Genomic DNA, 20,114 nt, shown 5'->3' with positions numbered 1-20,114 from the left:
AAAGAAGACGAAAAGAACGAAACTTTGTACAATCGATTTTTTAAGCTTTTGTTAAATAGAGATTTAGATGTTTGAATTTCAAAAAAAAAAAATGCTTTAAGCATTATAATAAGAAATTCAGTTTCCGACATTTTATTATCGGTTTTTGTTTTTCAAAATCAACTAAAGTAAAGTAATTAATTTTAACAAAATATTTAAACTCAATTTTTAATGAAATAAAATGTAATACAATTCTACATTATTCCAAGCTAAGGGAAGTGGACTATCGTCTTATTTTTACATGTTTAGAAAGGCAGGTATATATCTCGTCACTGATAATTTTTTAAGTAAAATGCCATTCCTCGGTATTTTTTACACTGATATATATTTTTAAGTGTAAAATTAATTCCCCTTTAATTCCTAGACAGACATTTTTTCTAATTTAAATAATGTGTAATTTGTAGGTGGAAAATTTTTTTATCCCATGCAACAAAATGAATGAATAGAAATATATAAAAGAAAAATTACAATTAATGTGACAAACTCGAATCGTTGAAAAGCTTTTAAATCCATTTTGTTACTAATGAAGGTCGTATTTTATTTTCGATTTTCGAATTTTGAGATCTAAAATAAATTCTACCTGCTTTATCTGTTTCAGGAAAATTGCAATTGCCGAATCCCTTCAGGGCTAAGTGCTTGGCCATTCTCGGGTGGTGTGCATTTTGCCCTAATCAGGGAGGAAGCTTGGAATTACAGGACTATAGCTGCACGCTTCTTGATTTGTAATCATGCTCCCTGTACTACTAGAGAATTCTCCCCTTAAATAGAGGTTCAGGGCAAAATTAGGAAATTTCACTACTGTTCAGTGTTTAGTTACAACACATTTAACTGTGGCCACTTTTTAAAACATGTTTCCACTTGCAATTCGAGAGGAAGTGAAGTTATTATGCCTAACCATGTGATTTAAATAAGATTTAATTGGATACCTGTAAGCGACGTCGAGTACGTGTGTCGAACCTGATTTTCTTCTGAATTGAAACATGCCTTGATTTGCATATGATGACGTTATTTGCAGGCATCAAATTATAATAGTTAATCAAATATAATATTTGTTCTTTTTATGTCAATCTTCATTCCTTTAATATTTTTAAGTTGTTTTGTAATTATAATTTAACTTAAAAGGTATACATTTTATGCTAAAGTAACAACAGCAAAAAATAGCAATTATTAGCTTGTTATAATGATTGAATTTATCAAAATTGAGGAGATTAAAAATGTTTGAAATCCAACTTTTAAAAAAATGTAATCAATGTAAGTTAAAATACCGCTAAAATCAGAGTCAATTTTTAAGTTATCTGTAATCAAACAACAAGGCAAATTCTTTCAATCCCTGCAACCCGAATCCTTATTTACAGTTTGATGAACGGCTGTCAATTTTGAATTACACTGTTTGGATTTCCATTCTAAAATTAGGGTAAAGTAACCTTCAGCAGTCTGTCCATTCAATTAACGGTAAAGAACATATTTTACTTTTACGGTTTTTAAACCATTTATAACTAGTATGGTAAAAAAAAACATAAATACAAAACTATACTATTTTTGAATCATTTACATCTAGCATGGTTTTAAAACTGTTGTAAAAATAATATTTAAATGGTAGTTGCAGTTCGTCGACATGGTAAGCTATTACGCTGCTTCATGGTGCTGCCATCTATGAGTGAGTGAGAGTATCGTCTTGTAATAGTGTGAGTCACAAGTAGGGTAGTGTAAGACACTGGAAACTTCATATGTTGAAGGGAATGGAAGAAATATCGTTGTGTCAATGCTGGGACCCGTACCCCCATTTTGTCGGTCAAGAGAGTGAATGATTAGCCATTTCGGATATAATATGTATAGTTCGTTCACCAGGAGTTGACACTTGGCTCCACCTCCTCGGACGCAGAGTTCATTTCAGCGCGGGAGTCAGAACAGAAACAACTCCGTGCTTGAAATTGAGACAACCCTTAATTTGCGCCAAACACAAACAGTGAATTCTTTTTCAGTCACTTACTTCGCTTTATCATCTCCTATTATACCTTTTGTTACTCTAGCTAGTTAAATATAGTTTTTAAATTTAAAAAATGCTGTTCTCCCAGCAAAATGTCTCATAAAGGACAAACTATTCACTCAAAAGAAAGAAATATCATAAGAAATGGTGCAAAATATCATCAAATTTATGAGATATTTATTGTTAAAAAAATGCACATAAAGTTTGCGAAATAAATATTTTTGCCAAACGATCGCCAAATAGAAACCTTGTTGAAGATTGCTCATAACCTTCTCCCAAAAATAGCGAAATAGTATCGTCGCATACCACGTGATGAAGGAGGAGCCAAGTGCCAACTCCTGGTGAACGAGCTATACCTAGCTGCATGGAACTAAGTTGCTTCCTTAGCAGGGCAAAATCCTGGTTTTTAACCGTATTAGACGAAAGCAGTTAATTAACCGTTTATTAACGGTTTTTTCTCGCAGTTTACAGTTTGAATAGAATTTTATTTACTGTTATTTTAATGTTTTGTTTAAATATTATAAAATAACAATCAAATAAATTGTTATTTAATAATTATTTTGCGATAAATTTCTAATAATGTTATAATTAAAATGAACAATCATATCAATGAAAATATAATAGGACTCGTTCTGTAACCAAATATTTAAAACTACTTTGTAGATGGGAGTGCAGATTTAAAGTTGAGAAAATCGGTGTTAATTTAGAAAATTTGGGGAGGGATTGCATCCGGTAGGTTAAAATAACGCTTCAAACTTCATTTTAAGCTACCATAGCGTTATAACTTCAGAATATAATTTCTTTGAAGAAAAGCTGTATTTTTGTTTTAAAAAATATCGGAAAATCATTCTTTATTTTTCTTTTTACGTATTTTATGTGTCAAACTTGCCTCAGAGTTGGCTCACTCGGTTACATATTTGGATCTTTTCGAAGTTGGTGTGAAAAAAGACATTTGAGTACATAAAAAAATATTATGTTAACAAAAAGGTATTTTCAAGTGTTTGAAATTTTAGACGGCTTGCTGACATTTTTCATCCATGAAAAATTATATTTCTTTTTCAACTGATAAAATGTTGTATTTTAAATATGTTTAAAGAAAGATAGATATGTTAAAAACTTGAGAATATTTACCATCAGAAATATTATTATACAATGAGTAAAAGTATTATATAATGAGTACATATATTATTATATAATGAGTAAAAGTATAAGTATTACTATATAATGAGTTATATATTCTCCTTAAAATTATTTGTGAAATTATTTGTGTGTATCATAATTAAACAAAAATATTATTTTAAACTAAATAAATGATGCACCAATTTTAATATTAAAAATTATTTTACGTTGAATTAATGTAAATCAATTTGAACATGAAGTTATTTTATAATTAATTAGTATAAATCAATTATATCATTGAATTAGTTTATATAGTTCAGTATAATTTATTTTGCATGAATTAGCTTGAACTATTTTTCATTAAATTAGTATAAATCGAATTCAAAATTTAATTATTCTACATTAAATTGATATAAACCAATGTCAACATGAAATTTGCATGTGACAAAAAATTTATAACGATTATAATTTAACATTAAATATTTTTACATTAAGTAAGTGTGAATTAAAATTAACATTAAATCATTTTACATCAAATTAGTATAATTCAATTTTAACATTAAATTATTTTATATTTGCATAAATTAATTTTATCGTTGCATTTTTTCATAAATGTGTATAAATCAATTTTATCAGTAAATAATTTTACATTAAATTAGTATAAACCAATATTAAATATTTAATCAAATTTATAATTATTCAATTCAAAATTTAAATCCAAATTTATTATAATTCAAAATTTAATCATTCTACTTTTAATTAATTCAAAAAAAAATTAACGTTAATCTTGCATGCATTAAATTTAACATTAAATTAATATAAATTAATTTTTAAATTAAATTAATCTAATTCAATTTTAACATTAAATTGTCTTACATTAAATTAGAATAAATCAATTTTATCATTAAATATTTCAAACTAAATTGTCATAAATCAAATTCAATATTAATTAATTTTATATTAAATTTACGTAAACCAATTTTAATATTAAATTAGTTCGCACTAAATTTGACATAAATCAATTTATTTATTATAAGTTATTAAATTTATATTTTGAAATAAAGCATTTAAACCAGGAACTTAAACCGATATTCGAAGTAATATAAATGCCATTGCCTTTAATTAGCTTTAATACAACGCCCAATTAGATGCTTAGGTTTTACGCAAATAGTTGCTTCAACTATTGTGTTCAGTAACAGTTAAGCAAACATTTCCATAAAAGCGGGTTGTAATATCAGCTATTAATATCTTTGTGGAGGGTTATTCATGTTTTAGCACCTGCTATATATCATGACATTCGGTTGTTACATTGCTTTAATTGATATAGCCTATATGAAGCTGCTTAAGCCCACATTTAACCTGTCTGGCTTACATTTAGGAAAATCAATTTCTTAGAAATAGCTAGAATTTAATATGTGTTTCGAAAATAATGATAAAGATTGGTAATTCGTTTTTATGGTTAAGATAAAAACGTAAGTTATTTTGAATTGAATCTTTTTACATAAAGGGAAAAAAGCAATTACTCCCTGGACATTGTGTTATTTAAATACGCTGTAAACAGAAAACCTCTTTATATTGGACTAAATAATTTTATATTGTGCATTTTGTTGAAACTGTATAATGAGTTTTCGTTCTTTTAATGTTACAGACTTACATTGGAAGCGTGGTCGTTTCAGTGAATCCTTATAAGAAGTTAGCCCTTTACACAACAGAAGTTATTCTGGCTTACCAACGGTGCTGTACATACGAGCTACCTCCACACATGTAAGTTTCACACTTAAAATAACTCATTATTGTAAAATTATAGTAAATATTTACAGAAAACCTACTAGTGCATCTTTTTTAACCAGATTGTATATTTTTTAATAAACATAAGCTCTCATTTTTAGTTTGCATAAAAACAACCATATTAAAAAAAACAAATCAAGTTTTTTTAAGTTGAGATGATGATTTGGCGATAAAAAGCTAGCTTGGCCTCAAAAAAATATGAAAATATCATTTTTATGCCAAATATAATAATGAATTATATTTTACATTAAAATATTTCTTTCCACTTTCAGAAGTTGAGATTAATTTCTTTTTAAAAATAGAGCGAGAATAGATTAGGTAGTACGTCAATTTGTGGAATACGGAGTGGGGTGTTAATAATGTGACTTATTATTAATAATGTTTTGATTATTTAAGATAGAGTATGATAGTTTATGCTATTGCCCGTTATTCCCGACGTTTATGTTTTTTTTTTAAAAATTAGATTTCATTATCCGGTATGCTGTCCGCTAGGCTGTTTTAATATACATAGACATCAATTTTTATACTCATAGCTGACAGCTGCTCAATAAAAATACATTTAGAAGCAATTTTTCTGTTGCTTCTAAAAGTATATGAACTTATAAGTATACGAAAGTATATAAAAGTATATGAATTTACAAAATTGGTATATGCTTCTAAAAGTACATGGCACCCAGAAACAGGATGATTCAGTACGGCGGTTAGGTAGGCGGTATCGTAAGGATTGAGAATGCATAGTAACATCATTGAACGTCACTAGGGGATCTTTCTTATTATGGCCTGGCTGCTTGTGCGCATTTGGACCTAAATTCTTCTAATTCTTTCCTAATAATTATTATCGAAAAATACTATTCATATAGGCCTAAATATAAATGCTTAAAGCAGTTTATTGAACTGGTGACTATTTTTTAGAGTCTACTCATTTGAGTACCAATTTTGTAAATTACGAAAAAGCAGTTATTTCGTGGCATTTTTTGATGTGATTTTCGACGTTTGAATTAGAAAACTTAAAAATAAGACAATTTGGATAAATAAAAGTACTAGCACGAGTACGCAGGTGTACGGTGACGTGTTGCGTTGCAATGGATTCTGAATATTTATGGTGCTCCCCATTATAACCGCTGTACCTTATACATATATTTTTTGACTCTTGAATAACAATGGTACTTTTTATTCCCATATAGTTACGCTGCTGCCGACAACTGCTTCAGATCTATGAAGGATCGCAACGTTGACCAGAGTGTTATCATCACGGGTGAAAGCGGCTCTGGAAAGACAGGTTGGTTTTTATCTTCTTTTTCTTTTTACATATAATCATTTCATTGGTGATAAATTTTTATTCTGAACCTAGATCGAAATGCATGTTAAAGAAATTGAACGTTTCTACGTGATGTTTTTGCAACACTTAACAGAAGGAAACATCTACCCGTACTTCATAAGTTATAAACGTTATACGAAATTTTCTCAATTGTACAGTGCTCAAAATAAAAAAAAACGGGCAAACTTGAATAACTTTAGATTTAATGATCTGATGTTAACGTTCTAATACTCAATTTTAATGGTTCAAAGGGGGTGACCTCAAATATGCTAATTAATTAGTCGGACGATAATATAAATTACGAAATCAAACACAAAAACGTACTTTCTATTAATAAACATACCGTTTTTTCGATCGATTCGGATTTTTGACACCACAATGTAGGGGTTAGACGCAATCTGGGAATTATGGTCCTTATAGTTTGGTCAGGAGAGCGATTTTGGGCCCCTTAATGTTAATTTTACTTTTTGCGTTTTTCACCATATCTTGGGAACTTAAAAAATGAATTAAAAATTTTTTGCACCCAATTATAAATATTGTTTATCTAAAGAGAATCCCATGCAAAATATAAGTTTCAGCAGATATTTGTTATTTTTTTATTATTTTATATCATATTGGTTAAAAAAAAGTTTAAATGCGGGGTAATCAAGTTTTTACATTTTAGAAATAAAACATTTACAACATTACAACATTTTGGAAATAAAATTTTAAGAAGCAAAATACGAAATTTGAGCGAAATCGGTTGAAAAGTACCTAAGAAATCGAATTTTAAAAATACAACGTTTTCATTTATTCCCCCAATATCGTGGGGGTCATAAATACGAGTCTTTAGAAAAAGTAATACATTTGTTCAGAGAAAGTACGTTTTTGTGTTTGTTTTAATAATTTAAATTATCGTCTGCACTAAGTAATTAGCATATTTAGAATCATCCTCTTTAACCATTAAGATTGAGTCCTAGAACGTGAAGATCCGATCATTAGATCAAAAATTATTCAGAGTGGATCGTTTTTTATTTTGCGCCCGGAACATATATGTTCAATATAAATGCAAATATTTTTTAAATGTTATTTTTTTTTAATATTAAGCGCCATCTTAAAAAAGAAATGAAATGAAATACTTATTAAGAAAATAAGACTAAAAAGCTGAAGTTTGAACAATTCGAATATCTCAAAAATGAAGTAATTGCGAAACTAATTCAGCAACTAACACTTTTATAAAGTTTCGCTATCCAAACAGAATGTGATATCGATATTTGAATGCAAGCAAAAAGATATCAGGTGAAAACTAAAGTGAAATAGAGCGGGAAATATCATTTGCATAACGGAATTCTATAATGGCTTTTTAATGATAGTTATTTCTAACTCTCATGCACTTGAGCAGAAGCCACGTAGTTTGTTTCAAAAGGACTTATGCCTTGAATAGAACAGTTTTATAAGTTAGGATTTTTAGTGCATCAGAAGCTGGAGTTAGTGTATCATTTAGATTCAAAATAACTACTCGATATAATTTATTTTATAATTTAACATTTCTCAGAGTTTTTGATTTTTTTAGAAACAAATGAGTAAAAATATTTTTTACATTAAATATTAATTCTAAACTTCTTTTACTTAATAATTTTTCCAAAGATTTTCGAAATAGTTGGGAGATTTTGCAATTTAACATGCCTTCCATACGATACCTTACGAAAGATTTGATTGAAAACAGACAAGATGATACGTAATGATGTACGTAATATGTGATGTACGTAAGATGTGATGAAATTGTAGCATAACTGACGCGCATGCGTCATTTCTCTAGAAATCCGTGAAAAAATATCTAACTTGAATGAAAAAAAAGGATTTTAAAAGAAAACTGTAAGCTAAAGACGTAATAGAATATTATCTTGACTTCGACAGCAAAATCTGGACTAACGTTTTTAATGGACGTGTATATTATGGAAGTTTAACTTCTTTCAGCTAAATTTTATAATTAAAGTAAATATATTCTACAATTGGGTATAATATGAAAAAAGCACAACTACTTCCACTTACTAGGAATAACATTTACCTTTTAGTTTAATTAATAAACTGAGTTTTAAATATGATTACTAAATTCATAAACTTCGGTAAAACAACAATATAAATTATTTCCAAAGGAACTAGACTAATACAATTCCAACCTGGCGAGTAGCGACTTATAACAAGACACTTCGTTTGATGCTTTTACTTATTGCTAGAAATCAGGTTCGCAGAAAATGCTGTTTACTAGTTAAATTTAGTAGGAATAACACGATCTGTGACGTAGGCTATAGTATACCCAATTTGGTATAATATTGCCTCGTCACAGGTTGTGTTGTTCCTACTAAATTTAACCCATGAACGGCATTTTCTGCGAGCCTAACTTCAAGCCACAAATAAACAAACGAAGTGTTCGATCGTTTAAATAGCTGCTCGCCAGATTTTATTGCACTATAAAGAAAAGTTATTGAAACTAAATACAACTAAATAAACAACAACAACTAAAACAAATAACAACAACTACTAATAACAATAACTAAATAAACAACAACTAAATTCCATTCGTTTAGCATTGCGTCATATGTTGTTCCTACTAAATCGAAGTAGTTGTGTTTTTTTCATATTATACCCAATTATTAGCAATGAAAAAATATTTAGTTTCGTATGGACCTAGTGTAATTACACCATAATTTTAAACTAAAATCTATTACATTTATTTTTTCTATTAAATCAACCCATTAGTTAAACTATTAATTAAACTATATCTATTGAATAAACTATTGTAAAATCACACGATTCATTTTAATATTTTCTAATTATGAATCCTTCATCCTAATTTTTGTGTTAGAGTTCTTTATCTATCTGCATGACGCTTAATTTGTTAATTTTAAGGAAGGTTTAAACAGAAACCAAGAATTAACAGCTTTGGACAGCGTGCTTGTAACTTGGTAAAACCATACCAACAAAAATTAAAAATACGTGTTTTCATTACGAGCATGCTCAGATGCATCAAATCTTACATACGAGAGCGTACGGAATTCAACATAAATTTGCAAAATCTTCCTAGAGTATTTGATCTGTTCCTCTTGGCGATAACTCAAGGTCTAAATCTATTGTTTTCTTTATAACGCAATGCAATAGTTTCTCCGTTGATCGTTTCTATTTTTTTTTTTGCTTTCGTTATGAATATTAGAAAATTAGGTACTTACGTATTATCGCAACCAGGTTGGCGCGATTTGTAAGTTTGAGTAAGAAAGTATGAATAGTAAGAAAATGTACATTTATTAATTACAGATAATTTTTAATACAGTTTTTTACATTATTTTGTTTTAAAATTATTTAAAACAAAATTATTATTAAAACAAATTATTATTATTAAAACAAAATTATTATTAATTAATTATTATTAAAATTATCAAATTATTATTAAAACAATATTATTTATTATTATTTTGTCTCTTTACGAAAAACAACGTATAACACGTAGGGTTGCCGTAAGTAGGTTCGCCAAATTTGGCGTAAGTAGGGTCGCCAAATTTGGCGATTTATACGAATTTTTGCTGGTTGCGTTAATACGTAAGTACCGAAAATTAGGAATTGTTACATTATTACACAATGGTGTGTGGATTAAACATTTTTAACTGATTATCACAAATGGTCTAGTTACATTATGAATCATGATTTTATTCATTATGAATCGTTATTATTTATTTGTATATTGTTATTAATTATGAATCACAAAAAGTTAACGAGAAAATGTCACCTTTTTTCATTTCTATTCAAAGATTAAGATGTTAAATCCTTCTTGTTATTTTCATGAATATTAAGTATCGTCAAAATATAACAAAACCATATCTTCATTGATCTTCTCTATTTGAAGATCACAGATGGTAAATTTTCCTTGTTTTCTTTATGAATATTAGGAAATTATGATCTTTAAAATGTAACAAAATGATATCTCCATTGATCTTTTCTATTTGAAGATCACAATTGGTAGACTCCCCTTGATTTCGTTATAAATATTAGAAAATTACGAATCTTAAAAATTCAACGAAACGATATCTCCATTGATCCCCAATGGTCGATATTATTTTGTTTCTGTTATGAATAATTTTTTATGAGACATAAGAAATGTCTACAACATGAAAAATGGTGTCCAAATTAAAAATTTTTTTATTGAGGATTACAAATAGTCTTTTCTTTTCTTCTTATTTTCGTTATGAATACTAGGATATTATGAATCACCAAAACATAACGATATCTCCATTGATCACGAATTCATAGATCATTGATTATATTCAGAAATCACAAATTTTCTTTTTACTTACATTCGTTATGGATATTAGGAAATTACGAATACTAAATCAAAACGATGTATGCATTGATCTTCTCCATATTTTCCATTTTCAATGTATGAATCACTACAAAAAATAAAAATGGTGTATTTAGTAGGTTTTAATTTGGTGATCAAAGAGGTATTGTGATATTTAAGTCAATAACGGAATGACGTATTAATTGATCTTTTTTAATTGGTCATTGCAGATGGTCCCATTGTATATGATTAAAAATTATTGATTTAGGTTATTTCAAAGTTATTTAAGGAAGGAGGAAGAAGAAAAATTGCAATACAATTTATTCTAGACTTTCTTCATTTGGGAATTAACCTATTGATATTGGCAAGTAAATAATTAAAAAAAAGTAGATCAGTGATTTATTTACTCATCAAGGCTTGGGGCTGGGATTTGATTTCCACTTCTAAGCTTAATTTCCACTACTTCAATTTCCATACGCAAGTCAATTTCAATATAGGAATCAAGATGAACGGGTAAATTCAGCTTCTTCCAAACATTTGGTTTGCGTATGGTGTCATTCAATTTTAAAATATACCGGATTTGAAATCGACAGATATGCTTTAAACTGGGCACTTTATCTTCGGCAAGGCCATTCGAAAGCTGCTCTAACGCCATTTTTATTCTCTTCCAAAACTGGCTATAGTATGGTATATCTATTAAAATCATATTTAGGCAAACAATGGCGTCTTTGTAAGCAAAAGGGTCGTTAAGGTCTTTGCCAGATAAAAAGCTTTCAGATACACAAAATGAACACCCATTCAATAAATAAAATATAGGATGCTTGTCGTTATTCCAAACAACCTGTGTTCTTGCCTGGCAAGCGTCATTAATGTAGGGTAAACGAGCTCCAAGATTGAGCAATTGGTGAACCATATCGGGCTTGCTGCATATTACAGCCACTCGTAATGGTCGGTTGCATTCATGGCAGTCTCCCCAAAACTTGAAAGGGAAATCTACTGGATAGACAGCTTCTCCATTTCTGTTCAAATATTTAAGGCCAGAAGTTGATGCAAAACTCAATATTTCCCACAGAATGCCATAGACGTTTGTTTGCATCTTGTCTTGGCTGAGAAGTAAAATGGCCAGAACATCGAACGAGTTTTCGTGCAAGTAAATAGTGTCTAGGAAATCTTTCATCATGCAATCTTTGAGATTTGTATCACAACTGTCGTTATTGCATAGCATCGCTAATTCCATGCACCATAACAGAGCTAGAATTTCAACGGACAGCTCGGACTGGGTTAGATTCAAGTTGTGTTTCAATTTTATTTCAATCAAAACGTTTATTATATCTTTTGAATTACTGGCTCTGTTGTACAGAATTGAAAACAAGTCCGTGTCGTTGAAGATGGGATTGGTATCGAAATTGCTAATTAAAACCATCTTCATAAATTCAGAAAAATCTTGCGGTAATCAATTATTTTTAAAATTAATTTGTTTTTATAAGTAGTTAGGTGTATTCCCATTATAATATATGCTTGTGTCAGCCATTAATAAAAAAATATTTTACAGCTTTTAATAAATCGTCTTTTTCTAATCAACGAGAACCAAAATCGCAATATTGTTCTAATGAGCTTACATGAAAGTAGTTAGCGTGTTGTAAATCCATCAAGTTGGGTTGAAAGTGATTTCAAGATGGCAGATGACGTCAAGATCTCAGTGCATTGCATATTGGACAACTGAATAATAGATTCATGACGTAGATTTTCCAAGTTCTACTCCTTTGCGCTTGCGCAGTGGATGCAATAAGCCTAGCCGTTAAAGTCGATGCTCGCTGGGAACAACACAGAAATGTTTCGTTAAAAATGGTTAAATAACAATTTATTTAAGTGTTATTTGTGATACAAAAGTTATTATGATTCAATAAAGTTATGCTGACTTATAAATATTAACAGAGAACTACATTTTTGATGTTATCGAAATTAATAGTTTTATTTTAAACCATTTTAGACTAAGTAAAATTGATATTTTTTGACGAAGAAATAAAACTATTTTTGTTGGAAAGAATTTAAAAAAAAATAAAAACCAAAGATCACACCAATTTCAAACAATAACTAAGGTTGAAAGGGTTTTATTATGTACAAAACCTTTTGGGGCGCACAGTGAAACAATTTATAAAGTAAAATATAATAATCAAATAACATATTAACAAACATTGCTTATTATGAACTCATAACTCCCTTAAAAATCAATAACTTTCTTTACCTTTGTATCTGAAATAATGATTGAAATAATTAAAAAAATGTGTTATTAATATTCCCTATTCTTAGATTTTCTAGTGAGCTTTTAAACTAAACTGTGTGGCTATTACCCAGGGGCAGTGGTAAGCATTCGCCGCCTCGCCAAATTTGGCGAGAAAAACTATGTTTTGGTGAAAGTATTGGCGAATGATTTTTTTTTCCACCGAGAGAAAAAATTTATATTAAAAATAATATTCAATCCTGAAAAAAAAAATGATCAAAAATAATTCTTTTGAACAAATCTTGCACTGTTTTTTAATTACAGTAATTTACGTTAGATATGTCAGATAACCAATTGGAATTATAAGTCCAGATAATGTAAGCCAGATAATTGGAATTATAAGTCCAGATCTGTCTTTCACTTCAAAAATTAACAAATAAGAAATAACAGTTGACATGCTTCAAGCGCATTAAAAATAGGCGCCCATTTTCGAGACTTGCCAGACCTGAATGTAAAGAAATAAAAATGATTTGAAATTAAAACGTAAAGTTGCCAATGAAAAACGGACAAACAATGGTGAGAAACAAAACATGAAAAACCACAAAAGCCGAGACAGAAAAATGAAAAAAACAGAACAAGAAAAACCACAGTGTTCGAGATACAAATAAGGGTAAAATCAGGGTGCATTTCCATGCATTATGAAGTGATGATGAGGAACTAATTTCATTAACAAGGGGAATCAGCATTCACATAAATTAAACAGGATACCAGGGCATCAAGATGAGCTGATGTAACTAGGTTGGCAATAATTTTATCCTTGTCGAAATTGAATTTATGCCCAAGATACCAACAATGTGAAGCAATTGAGGATTTCACGAATTCTTCACGAAAATAGAACATGAAAAATCACAGTGGCCGAGAGACAAATCGTGGTAAAATGCACTTTGGGGGAATGGGAAGAAACTAATGTTGTTAACGAGGGTATCGGCTTTCATATGAATTAAACAACTGGATGTTTTTGTGATATAGATAATTGCATCGTCGAATTCGAATTTATGCAAAGATTTCAATAATATGCCGCAATCGAAGATTTCACGTATTCTTGATAATGAACATATCTATCATGCTCTTTAAGTCTAAAGTTGAAAGCGCGTTTAGTTTGCCCGATGTAGCCAAGGTCGTTTTGACAAGGAATGTGGTAAATGCCCCAGTGATTATCAAGATAATACGATCCTTAAGAAACTTAAATTTAATTTTGTTAACAGGCCTAAAAATGACTTTAAAGTCAAACCGGGATAGGATGTTAGCAATTTTATAACAAACGGGAGAAAAAAAAAAACTTGAAGGTGACAAGTTCTGTGTAAGGATAAAATAAAGCAAATGCCCCAGTGATTATAAAAGCTAATAGGATCTTTAACACTAGATTGCCCAAGGAAGTCATTTTGACTGCTTTTTAATTTCAATTAGAAAAACAATGATGACACAATTTCTTAGAATTTCGTGACTTTTCGTACAACATATAATTTTTTTTATCGTTAATATTTACTAATAACTTGTTATATAACTGAAAATAATATCAAAAATAAATTTTAAGCAAATTTCTTTACACGTTAGTTATTCTTTCACAATGCAGTCATTTTGACTGCTTTTGGGCAATATAGGTATTTCAGTCTTTCTAGTGTTAAGAGACTTTAACGTTTTTTTTTCTCTGGTTTGTTTTAAAATTGCTAATACCCTCTCCCGTTTTGGATTTAAAGTCATTTTTAAGCCTGTTAAAAAAATCAAATTTAAATTTCTTGATAATTAATAAATTTGATAATCACTGGGCATTTACCACATTCCTTGTCAGTGCGACCTTGGCTACATCGGGCAAACTAAACGCGCTTTAAATTTTGACTTAAGGAGCACGATATATATGTTCGTTATCAAAAATACGTGGAATCTTCGATTGCGGCATATGGTTGAAATCTTTGGCATAAATTCAATTTCGACGGATGCAAAATTAACTATACCACAGAAACACCCAGTTGTTTAATTCATATGAATGCCGATTCCCTTGTTAACAACCTTAGTTCCTCCCCATCTTCCCAAAACACATGGAAATGCATTTTGCCCCGATTTGCCTCTCTGCTACTGTGACTTTTCTTGTTCTAGTTTTCATTTCTCTCTCTCGGCTTCTGTGGTTTTTCATGTTTTGTTTCTCACCTTTATTTTTCCATTTTTCATGGGCAGCTTTACGTTTTTATTTCAAATCATGTTTGTTTCTTTGCATTCAAGTTTGTTTCTTTACATTCCGGCTAGTCTTGAAAATGGGTGTCTATTTTTGAGGCGCTTGAAACACGTTGACTGGTATTTTTTATTAATTGGTGAGTGCATGTATTATTAACTTGATGAGTGCATGTATTTTTCCATCACCCGTATTTGTACCCGTATCGTAGTTCTACAATACATAAAGTATACCTTTGCCTCAAAACTATATAAACCATTTTCGAGATCAAAGGGTTTTTTTCCTATTGGAAAAATAGCATCAGTACGAGCTTTTTTTCTGATTTTGCTTAAATATAGATTAGCATTCGAGGAGATGAAAAATAAATAGATATTAATTTCCTTTGAAAATACTAATAGTATAGATTATTGACGGAGAAAAAACAAACTGGTAAAATTGTCGCAATGTACTGTAATAACATTTCTGGTATTACAAAGCAAAAAAAAAAAGAAAAAAACATAGCACTGGTTTGTAAAATCAAAATATACAGTATTTAGATTATTCAATTATTCATTGGGTAATTTTTTCGTTTATATGGTAAAGGTTTACCGAAAATTCTGATTTTCAAAATGATAGATCTTATTACCACACATTTAAAGATACCAAATTTTAAACAGAAATTTAGTAGAATAAATAGTTTTAACGTTATGCTCCAAGGTATTATGATAAAATTACCAAATTGTACCTGATTTACCAAATTTTATTACGTATTATAAAACAATATTTGATTGATAATTTTACCAAAACCATTACCAAGTGCTTCGATCAAAATTGTCAAATTTTTTTATCCATCACAGCGGTGATGCTAAATTCTTATCAATTTCATACTTGTACCTTTAAACTTACTTTTCTGCTTAAAAGAGTCAATGTGATCACTTTTCTCTGCAAAATATTCAGCCAATCTCTTATCAAACGCTATTAACAGTTTTTCATAGTCACTCATGCCAAGATTTGTAGAGGCATTCTGTTTTCTCTTAACACCAGACTTCTCTTTTTTCTCTTTTTTGAAGAAACCAAACCAACTTTTACGGGCATCTAAAAGTAAATTAACGGAAGAACAATTAAAAGTAATACTGTTAAATAAATTTAAAATAACACTACTTAAGAAGCTACAAACAAATATCAGGTATGAGTTCAGAAGAAATTTGGATCTATTGGTGGACATTAAATTGAATTTTGTTCCTTCAATCGTGTCCTTAAAAAAATATTTTATCGTGAAAAATTGAGTCGGGAAACGGGCACATCTCAAAAATTTTCTTTTGAAAAAGGGGGAGTGACCAAGCAGCTTACGATGGCAATTTTGGCAATGGGTCGCCGTACAATTCTCAATCCATATGATATACCATACATCCTTTCTAAGCTTATAACTTCTATACTGATCAACCCTTGACGTTAAACAAGAAAAAGAAAGCAAACGAATGATGAATTAATTAGAATATGGAGTTAGTGGATGACGAATTTATGCGAAGAGGTCAGGTTTTCTCTGTATAAGTAAAATAATTTTAAGAGACTACAGCATATTTGAAAGCTTAGCACACGTGATATATAAATTTCTAAAAATTGTTAAAAAAATCACTTCATTATATAACATACTGTAAAAACTGTGGTGTACTCTTTTTACCAAATCTAGTGTAGAACAACCCGAAAGATTGTGAGTAGGAACACTTCTGAAATTACGACCAAATTGACCAAATTGTTTTTGATTAGGCTTCCTAAATTAATAATTCACCTTATTATGAATCAGTGCACCTTCAAACAACAATTGTGTCAATATTTATTAAATGCTCATTTTAAATAAATTTCATAAATTTTTCAACAATTCCTTTGTCAAGATTTGTTTTTAATTCCTGTTTTTTAATTAAATAATCAAAGCTCTTTATCATGCATAAACCAAAGTACGATAGTTTCAATTTACCTAATTATAGCTTTAATCAAGAATTTTTTTGATATAAAATTTTTATTCAGATTTCATTTTATGTTAAAATGATTTTTAATGATTTGTGTTTAAGCGGTGGTTTAATCTGATTAATTTAACTGTTTATCTATATATACCCAATTTATAGTAAATTTATTCATTTCAACCTTGAAAATATATCACGAATTTATCTGAGTACCTTTTATACTGAGTTAATAGCCTAAGTTTGATGAATGAGAAAATGTTTTTAATGGTCACAGTCTTTTGTACGTAAATGTCAATTTAAAATAAAATTTGATGAAGGGGAAAACTTTTGCGATGTTTTTGTTCACAGTCTTTTGTATTTAAATGTTAATTAATAAAAACTAAAGTTTGATGAAGGGGAAAACTTTTTGGATATTCACAGTCCTTTGTACGTAAATGTTAATGAATTAAAACTGAAATTTGGTGAATGAGATAACTTTTTGGATATTCACAGTTTTTTGTACGTAAATATTAATTAATTAAAACTGAAATTTGGTGAATGAGATAACTTTTTGGATATTCACAGTCGCATTTTTTTGTACGTAAATATTAATTAATTAAAACTAAAGTTATGAAGGGGAAAACTTTTTGGATTTTTGCAGTCTTGTGTGCGTAAATGTTAATTAATAAAAACTAAAACTTAATATTATAGAACAAAACGAAAAATACTTTTAATAAACTACCTTTCTTTGAATCTCGTCCGGATTTCTTAGATATCATATTCTCAAATTGCTCTTTGTAAGTCGGTTCATCATCAACATCAAGTTTGCTATCCAAAGGCAAAGGTTCGAGAGTAAACAAATCGTCCAAAGAACTATTAATAGCAGTTTTACCTTCTTTCAAATCCATAGAATTAGCATTGTTTTCATTTTCTCAATTTTCTCACCAGTAAATCTTTCTCCAAATTCAAACCAAAAGATTTATACTTCTAGAATTTTCTGCAATATAAATTTAGCATATTGGTACTTTAATATTTTTTTTCTATAAATTTGGGTACCTTTAAGAGTTTGAGGCTAAGTGGCGGCTGGAGCATTTGACACTGGTATTTTTACCCAGTGTCGTATTATGAAGTCCAGTTGGGAAGTAAAGGTGCTGATCATATTGCTACAATCATCGCTGATCATGATTTTGTGGAGCTTTGATCTCCGTGACAACCCAGCAAGTTTGTAACGGAATATTGTGAGATTGCTATGAATTTTTTAATGCTATGATTGCTATGAACAGTGTAAGGCCACTATTAATTGTGTTGTTGTTGTTTCTTATGCTACTTACCACACGGGCAAGCCTGATTGGTGAAACCGAGCAAATTTAAGACAGAGTGTGCGTTTCTTGTTTTTCAGTGGCGCCATCTATGGCCAAGAATTCGACTTCTGCCGCACCATACGTCGCACCCATTTATAGGACGGGAATTGTGATTATATTATTATATGATTATGATTACATTATTTTTTTTAACACATTTTAAAAGCTCGCTTATTTGCAATGTAATAAATTATAAAGGTTTTATTACGAAATTGAGAGGCTGGTGTTACATAAAAATAAAAAATAAAAATTTAGTTAATCTATGCAAAATAATAGAAATTTTATTTACTACCTACAGGGCTGTAGAAAAACAACATAATATTTTTTCGTATTCCTTTTAAGTTCTTAAATATATACAGATTTTTTTAATTCGGAGTGCTTGTTTTGACGTTAATTTTTGAATGTGTATAGTGTAAAACAATGATTCCTTTTTTCGATATGTTCTATGCACTTATTGGGTAATTTATTATTTGATAGTTTTAAAATTTATTTTCTTGGAGAATTTCTTATTGAATGCTACAGTACTAAACTAGGTTAGTAAAGTAACAATTTTTAGCAAAAGTGCAATGCTGAATTAAATACCACTTTATTTGGTTAGCTTGTTATATCAACTTTTAAAAATTAAAAAAATTTTTTTTGTGTAAGTTTCATTCTATTAAGATTAAACAGTAACGCGCCAAATCTTAGTGATATCGCTGAAAGAACAATACTTGGGTACTGTTCGATAAGAATAGATTGAGTACTCTTCATTAAATTAGCTTAGAAATCAACCCAATTCTCAGCCCAATCACCAAAAAGAAAATAATTTTTGCAGTAAATTACAATGTTTCGTTGATTACTATACATTAAACTTTCTTAAAAAATGATCCATCTCTGAGCGAAATCGCAAAAAGGATGTTTTATTACGTGATATTCGATTAAATTATGTTAGTACCATGCCAACTCTCAGTAGAATTAGTAAAAGTACAATGTCTCGTTAATTACTATATATTAAACTACTATCTTAAAACAATGATCCCTCTTTGAACGAAATCGCAAAAAAGATAATGTTTTATTAAGTGATATTCTATTAAACTAAATTAGTATTATGCCCTTTTTTGTAGAATCGCAAACAATACTATATTTTTTAGAGTACTATATTCATAAACTAGACATTTATCGTGGCAACTCACAGTAGAATCACTCTAAGCTGTTGCCCATGGCTTTGGAATGATTCAGTTTTAACTATTCTCAATAGATGTCTTTGATATTATCAAAGTACTCTTTGCATTAAAGGCAATAATTTAAATTCTGTTCTACAGCCATTAAATCAGACAAACCACCATTAGTGTCAATTCGGGGCATTTCCGCATAGTAGGCAGCAAAAAGATTCAAATTATTTCAATCTCTGTCGTTAGATGACTCATCCTAGCTCTCCACTACGTAATGTAGTATTTCTTCACACACCTTCCCAACCATAAATTGAGTATAGTATAAGATATATACAGTTGTTCAAAAAAGTTAAGCTACATCACCAATATTTGGTATGACAGTATACGACACCATAGCACAGTTTAAGTATAAAATTCCTGTGGGCACTTTAGGAAAGGTCGCAAATAAATCTAAATAATTACTTCGTAACTAAGTTTTTGTTTCAATAATAATACGAAATTTTTCTAAATAAATATTTAATGTATAACTAACTCGAACTATCTATATTAACTATATATCTAAATTATAAACTATCATATTACCTAAAAAATGAATGTAAATAAACACTGACAGCATAACCAATCATTTAAGATTATTTAAATTATCACTTAAGACAACCTTACAAAATGAAGTGA

The 20,114-nt window shown here is 29.3% G+C and overlaps 2 protein-coding genes across 2 annotated transcripts in view; one reads left to right on the top strand and one right to left on the bottom strand.

Moving 5' to 3' along the window:
* Nucleotides 1-13,109: 13,109 nt before the first annotated feature.
* On the bottom strand, nucleotides 13,110-17,879 carry LOC139426404 (uncharacterized). Its single transcript, XM_087162923.1, has 3 exons — nucleotides 17,670-17,879; nucleotides 15,894-16,082; nucleotides 13,110-13,201 (listed from the first exon to the last, which is right to left on the bottom strand). Exons 1-3 carry the CDS (start codon nucleotides 17,833-17,835, stop codon nucleotides 13,110-13,112), a joined length of 447 nt encoding a protein of 148 aa, XP_087019049.1. The 5' UTR covers nucleotides 17,836-17,879.
* Nucleotides 17,880-18,051: 172 nt separating this feature from the next.
* The window catches only part of Myo95E (Myosin 95E), a 64,578-nt gene continuing 62,515 nt past the window's right edge, over nucleotides 18,052-20,114 (top strand). The window contains exon 1 of the mRNA XM_043044185.3: nucleotides 18,052-18,148. Within this exon, the coding sequence (XP_042900119.3) occupies nucleotides 18,052-18,148 (97 nt within the window). The remainder of the gene's footprint in view (nucleotides 18,149-20,114) is intronic.

Source organism: Parasteatoda tepidariorum, chromosome 5 (assembly GCF_982258835.1).
Source record: "Parasteatoda tepidariorum strain Cologne lab strain chromosome 5, Ptep-v5.0, whole genome shotgun sequence".
In the NCBI taxonomy this organism is placed as follows: domain Eukaryota; kingdom Metazoa; phylum Arthropoda; class Arachnida; order Araneae; family Theridiidae; genus Parasteatoda; species Parasteatoda tepidariorum.
The sequence above is the reverse complement of the archived record's forward strand: the minus strand, read 5'-3'. Positions and strand labels throughout refer to the sequence as shown.